General features: G+C 33.7%; 1 protein-coding gene across 10 annotated transcripts; it reads right to left on the bottom strand.

Moving 5' to 3' along the window:
• Positions 1–459: 459 nt before the first annotated feature.
• On the bottom strand, positions 460–4033 carry LOC103502803 (dolichol-phosphate mannose synthase subunit 3). Of its 10 annotated transcripts, XM_008466895.3 has the most exons (5): positions 3675–3875; positions 1928–2058; positions 1381–1546; positions 1062–1280; positions 460–800 (listed from the first exon to the last, which is right to left on the bottom strand). In XM_008466895.3, the coding sequence occupies exons 3-5, from the start codon at positions 1480–1482 to the stop codon at positions 741–743; spliced, it is 381 nt and encodes a 126-aa protein (XP_008465117.2). In that variant the 5' UTR covers positions 1483–1546; positions 1928–2058; positions 3675–3875; the 3' UTR covers positions 460–740. The 10 variants fall into 10 exon arrangements, with proteins under 10 accessions (XP_008465117.2, XP_050944315.1, XP_008465115.2 ...); XM_051088358.1 differs by lacking the exon at positions 1928–2058 and having other exon boundaries at positions 460–700; positions 1173–1192; positions 1381–1436; positions 3675–4033; XM_008466893.3 differs by lacking the exon at positions 1928–2058 and having other exon boundaries at positions 1173–1192; positions 1381–1436; positions 3675–4033.
• Between the last annotated feature and the right edge of the window lie 3028 nt (positions 4034–7061).

Below are 7061 nucleotides of genomic sequence, written 5' to 3' on the forward strand. Positions count from 1 at the left end.
AAGTAAAAAATTTGATTGAAATGAATTCATCACAAAGTGGACTAATTTGACAGAAACAAAGTCCAGAGTGCTAAAGAATTAATGAAGTAAAGAGAATGGCATTTAAACTATTTTTTTCACCCATCACCTTATTTATTTACTAACTTATATTTTTATATATATAATATATGACACGCTAATATTATGAGACAACCCGGCTGACCATACCCAACTCTTACTTCATCTAAACGTATTCACCCAAAGACCATTAATTTACTTGACATTCGCAATTTCCAAAACAATCTAAATTCTTGTTTCTTTTTTAGGGAATTTTCAAAGGAAGGATCTAAACAACAATAATAATGACAAAAAAAAAAAAAAAAAACACATACACACACACAAAATGTGCGAGTGAACACAAGACAAACTTTACAGTAGGTGATTCCAACGACTATTGAACTTGAGGTTATGAACATCAACTTAGAAAATCAACTAAAAATATCAACTATATTCGTATAAGAAACGTATAAAGAAGCAGAAACAAATAGAAGTCTGAGTTTTGCTACCCCTATTTAAAAATGAAAGATTACGTTACCAACTGACAGAATTATCTGAACCTGTTCTATACATGATATTCACTGCCTTTCACAAGGATTCAGATAAAAAAAGGCCTCTTTGCGATGGATCAAGTGTTCTTCACCGTAATCAAAGAAACAAAAATCTGATCAAGAGGAGAGAAGACAAAAGGATTGAAAAGTCTGTTAATTAGAATTTATGTCAACCCCTTTTTTCTTAAGATACTCTTTGGCCTCATCAACGTCCTACAAAAAAAAACTCAAGGTGAGACATTTGTCTAAGCATTCCAGGCAGAGGGAGAGATGGGCTAATTAGTTTGGGTACTGAAAAGTGATTTAAACCTCCGATTTCAAGGAAAACCAGGGCATGATAGCTACCTTTTTCTGTATAACAGGATTATTAATTACTCGTTGGATTTATTTGAGGAATGTACCACGTACATGCCCATTATCCTAAACTAGGCTCACTTTGGTTAGCAAGGACGAGCATTTCAATCTTAGTAATACCTTGGATATGGAAACTTGGAGAACATTCCAGAGAAAAAGGAGAGAGAGAGAAGAGGGGGTCCTTTGTTGTATGACACGAAAGTGCAGATGAGAGTAAAAGGGAAGCAGTACCTTCTGCAGCAACAGTCCTTCTGCAGGGCAAGTTGGAAATGTCATTAGACCGATTCCAACCATCAACAGACCATAGCATCCCAGGGAGACAATAAAATAGATGGGTAGCTGGAGTAGCAAGACATGCAAAGTAAGCACCACTAAGTGTGTAAAATAATGAAAATAAATATAAAGAATCTAAGAAAAAAATGATTGAATGCAAACTCACCAACCAAGTGCGGCCATGTGGTAATATAGATGACTGCAAGAGGCCAATCCACAGAGCTGATATGGCCACTAATAATGTCAAAATCTTAACTATATGCTTCATTGATTGATAGCGAGAAAAGTAAATGCCCAAATCTCAATCTCAAATACGTAATGAGCAATTGCATCTGTCAAAATGGATCACTATTATTGATTAACTAGATCAGAAACTGAGCACAGCTAACTCGTTTCAAGCAACTCTATATGGCTAAATTATGCATTCTCCACAGCTTAGTTTATCCTTTTTTTATTTTGGAAAAACAGCTTAGTTTATTCTTTTAGAAGTACACATAGGTAGGGGTGTTCAAAAAATGGTTAAAAACCTTCTAGATTTGCGAAACACACACATCAATTAATTATAGCAGTCTTTTGAGATATTGATGACACAATGATTTCCATAAACAATTTTGTAAGCCATTGATGATAAAGACTTAGAAGGCTAAATTATGAGACTAAAAAAGCCTCTAATATCATATCAATATATAAAGAAGATCGTGAGTTTTATGAACCTAGTAGAATTTTCTTTGAAAGAACAAGGTGACATCAATGTTGTGGCAACATAAAACCTTCTTTATCCTTTTTAGTTCAACAACATATGAGGTTGAGGGATTCACCTCTTGATTGAGGTACAAGCTTAAAACTGCAAAAAAAGACAACATAAACTTTAAATACCTCAAAGAGGAAGAAGAAGAGGGGAAAAGAGAGGCTCTTATGGTAAAGTCAACCGTCTCTCTTCATGTGAAACACGATAAATGCTGTGCTTAGGCACAAGTCACTTGCTAAACACTAAAATAAACAGGCCACTAATCTTTTGAAACGTCATTGACATTCACTCATGTCTCACGCCCTCCTCTCCATTGAATGGTTGACAGGTAATAGACCACCACACAAATGAAACAATATACAGCATTCTATCGCACTAATTGAGTGTATTGAACTCAATGACCAAACTAAAAGATAATGACAATTAATACATTTTTGGTAAATTTATGAAATGTATCAAAATGTCAAACTATTAACCCTTAAAGTTTAACATCTGGAATTGAAAAGAAAATTTAAATTTCAAAACAACTTTTATTGCCATCAGAGGGGATTTCATAAAAATATTATTTCAGTGCTCAAAGTAGCATGTTACATGAACTCAAAGCCCTTGCGCGATGTCCCAACATCATTTGGCAGTTATTTTTAATTGAAATAAACGACTTTCATTGTAAACAGGGAACCCCCACTCAAGAAGGGGTTATACAAAATCATGTCGAGAGGATAATTACAAAAAGTCTTCGAAATCGAAGCCCAAAAAGAAACATGATACTGAATAACAGACAAATCTCCCCACTCCCCCTTTCAACTCCCCTAAACACCCTCCTCTTCCTCTCATCCCACAAAACCCACAAGATGGCACAAACACAAGCACACCAAAGAAACTGACCTCTTGCCCCAGAAAGCAGATTGAGGAGGAACTCCTCGATCATCCCTCTAACATCTTTATGACGAACATACAACAAGCCAAAAGTCTGAAGAAAATCATCCCAAAAACAACTCGCAGCTCACAAGGCCAAAGGTGATCCAAGTCTTTCTCCGCCTTCCGGCACATTATACAACAGAAAGAACCAACTAATAAAGGCAAAATCCTGAACAACCTATCCAACGTATTGAGGCCGCCGTGAAGAACCTGACATTTCTAGGGAACTTAATCCTCAAAACCAAAGAAAAGACTGATTCACTCACGGGAATAGAGTTAACCAGACACCAATGAAAAGACTTACTCGAGAACCCTAACCTCAAGAAAAAATCAAGGCTGATTTGGTGTAATACAGTAAAGGCCCTAGTATCGAATCTTTGGTTTGGAAGAAAACCAACGGATTTCTCATGATAAATTCTCCCGTTAACAGATCCGTTCGGAATCAGCTTGGCTTAACGCGTCCTCTTGGTGTGCTGATTTTTCTATTCAAGAAATCAGTCTCAACTGGAAGGCCTTGTTAGGGCTGTCGACTATCATTGTAATAATTACCTTGAAAGTTACAATTGAAATTATGATAATAATAAATGCCGATCAATTTCAAAAATATTATTCCAAATGTGTTCAAATTCTATTATTACCATTTATTTGTGGTGTTTTGTAATAAAAAGATTATGAGTATTCCAAAATTTCTTCAGTTTTGAAGAACGAAGTGGGGAAATCTAGAGGAAGAGTCGCGCGTGTTGGGTTATGAAGGTCGTGAAACAAATTTAATATGAGGGGGAAGCGATGCTTACCGACGATGGAGTCGAGGATCGAACGGCGGCGACAGGATGCAGCCGGAATTGCTGCCGCGAGGAGGGATCTGAGACAAAATCAGCAACCAGTGGGGTGAGCGATCCGAAATGCCAATGAGTGGCGAGCCAATAATGGCTGACTGATGAAGAGGAATGGCGGCGGGGAGGTGAGGATATCTTAGGCACACGAGTACCATCCTTCTGTATAGCAGGGCAACTTTGGGCTTTAAAAGCCCAACTTCTTGTTTGAGATTTGTGGGCCTGGGAGTACTCTCATTTGAGATGCTGAGAGTTCTTGAGTGCGTGAATAAAGCAGTGGTAAGGGTAACTGTAACCAGCGGCATTTTAAGGAATATTAATCAAGAATCTACCAAAATGTAAAACAAATGACAAACATAGAAACTTCTTGTTAACAACGTGATTTGTTTTTATTTTTATTCCTAAAATACCCTTAATTTTAAAAGGAAAATTTATTTCAATTTTATTTTGAAAAACTACAAAACTGTAAACTATTTACGACCCGTGTAACAAGCCTATTAAGGTAAATTATTCTTTCAGAATTTCTTATTTGCCTTTAATCTTTTATAACAATCTTTCAAATCTGATTTTCTTCTTCTTCCTGATTTTTTCACGATCGTCGTTTCCGAGTTATTCATCTCGTCTTTTATATATCTTTTATCTTGATCATTTGAGCTATTCCGAGTTATTTTTCATAATTTTCGACAACATATCCGATATCCATTATCTTCGATAACATCGTTTCTCTTCATGTCATCTTGGACAATCAAGATCGTGTATACTGCTTTGTTGATATCATCTTAGTTTTTTTGGTTTCAGTGAGTATTCTAAATATCGTTTTTCTTTGAACTATTTAGTTGATTATAAAATTTCGTTCAGAATTATATATTTCGGCGTGAAGATAGAATGTTTAGTATATGTAGGTACTACTGTAAGACATCCTGTATTTGGTTTTGAAGATCGTTGAAGGTTTTGATTACTGTTTACGTTGATTTAAGAACTTATATTTCAGTATGAATGTCGTTTGAATTTTTTGTTGTTTGTAAGAATTTAAGGTTTTTTATTTCGTTTTGAACTTTTAAGAATAACTGTAAGATGTGTATATCATTATGAAGATCAATAGTTTGAAGTTTTTCAGGATAATTTTCATTGAATTACTTGATCGTTTACCTCTATCAACATGACCATTTAACAATATACAGAAGATCGTTTTGTTATATGAACACGATCGTTCATCTTTATGAACACAAAAATTTTCAATATTTTGTATGATCTGCATCTTTAAACGATTTTGTATCAAATTCAATACAATTGTTTAAATGATCAGCGTCTAAAAACAATCTTGTATCAATTTCAATAAGATGGTTTAAACGAACAGTATCTTTAAACGATCGTGTATCAAATTAATATGATGGTTTAAACGATCAGTGTCTTTAAACGATCATTTAATTTATTATATACCATCGTGTATTGGTGTTAAACGATCGTTTAGTATTTTTTAACTTCTTTGCACGATGGTTTAAACAATTAGTGTCTTTAAACGATCGTTTAATTTATTATATACGATCGTGTATTGGTGTTAAACGATCGTTTAGTATTTATTAACTTTTTTGCATGATCGTTTAGTATTCTCTTATTATGTTTAAATACTTAATTATATATTTCTTTTTATAGATTAGAATGTCTATTCCTATTGTTGTTTTTTATGGAGGTCAATGGAATGACTGCAATGTTTATGAGAATTACTCAATGTCCAGAATTTTGGTAGATATGCGAGTCAGCTTTAATTCTTTGGTTGCTTTGACATGTGAACAACTTGAATTGGATGAATTAGTAGAATTGTCTATTTTTACTTGATTTTGGTAAAAGTAATATTCAAACTATGGTGTGGATAAAGAAGGACAATGATGTTGCTTGGTATTTAGTTTTTGTTAAAGAAGCAACTAGTAGACATCCATTGGTTGCTCATGTAAGTGTTAATTGTTTGGGAACGTCTTCTTCATCTAGTAGTGTACGGGAGAATGTTGATATGTCACTGAATATGGTAAAGATATTACACGGTGACACAGCTGAATCGTATGATTGATTCCAAGATTCTTTGATAAATTGGTTGAATCTAACCTAGGTATGATCAATTTTTTATATAAAATTTAAATTGATTTGTAGATAGATGTAGATAGACCAATATTGGCATCTTTGATATTCTTTCTATTCTTTTTTGTTTGTGTTAATAGAAATGTGTTTTTAATTATTATAGGTACATGTACTGCTTTAGAAATAGATGATAATGGTCATTTCAAGTTTTATTTTATAGCTTTTGGTTTTTTGAGAAGATACGAAGTAGTTTTTTAGAGCGGGCTAATTTAGTCATTGTTTCTAATAGGCATCTTAGCATCCCCAAAGGAGTTTTAAGAGTGTTTCTTGATATTGAGTATTGTGTGTGCACAAAACATATTTTAAGTAACTTGAAACTCCATTTTAAGGATCCACTACTTTATAAGTATTTCTTTAGTTGTGCTTATGCCTACACTGTTGAAGAATTTGAGTACCACATAAGATGTATGGAGTCTGTTTGTTCAAATATTAGAGATTATCTTAGTAGTGTTGGTTTTAAGAAGTGGTCTCGGACATATTCCCGTAGACGAAGGTATAGAATAATGACATCAAATTGTGCAGAAAGTGTAAATTCAATGTTTAAAGATCTTAAAGAACTACATATGGCAACGATGCTTTGTTCAATTACAGATGTATTGCAAAAGTGGTTTTATGAACGAAGTAAAGCTGCTTCTACAATGAAGAGTCATTTGACTTCTTGGGCTGAGAACATTCTACGTTTAGAACATGAAAAGTCGAGAAGATTATTGGTAAGATTTTTTATTTTTTATCTCGAACAGTTAGAGATAGATTGCTGTCTTTGTCTATCCAATAGATAAAGATAACAATTTATTTGTTCTTGTCTCAGATAAACACTAATAGATTGATATCTATATATATCTGATGCATACAGAGATTGAAATATATTACTTATTATGTTATTAATTGTCTTTATTTATGTTATGTATTAGGTTAATCCAATAAGTACAACTAAATACCAAGTAACGGATGAAAATCAACATTTTATTGTGAAGTTAAACGTGGGATGTTGTAGTTGCCGAGTATGGGATGTTAAAGAAATTTCTTGTGCACATGCTCTTGCTGTTCTACGAATGCTTAATTTAGATACCTATTCTTATGTATCTGAGTTTTATTATAGAGAAACACTATCAGCAACATACAATGGTTGTATTCAACCTATTGGATCTCATTTTGATTGGAGAGTTGTAGATTCTGTCATGAAAGTATTACCTCCAGTCTTTAAACGACAGGCTG

The sequence above is a fragment of the Cucumis melo genome, chromosome 8, assembly GCF_025177605.1.
Source record: "Cucumis melo cultivar AY chromosome 8, USDA_Cmelo_AY_1.0, whole genome shotgun sequence".
Lineage (NCBI taxonomy): Eukaryota > Viridiplantae > Streptophyta > Magnoliopsida > Cucurbitales > Cucurbitaceae > Cucumis > Cucumis melo.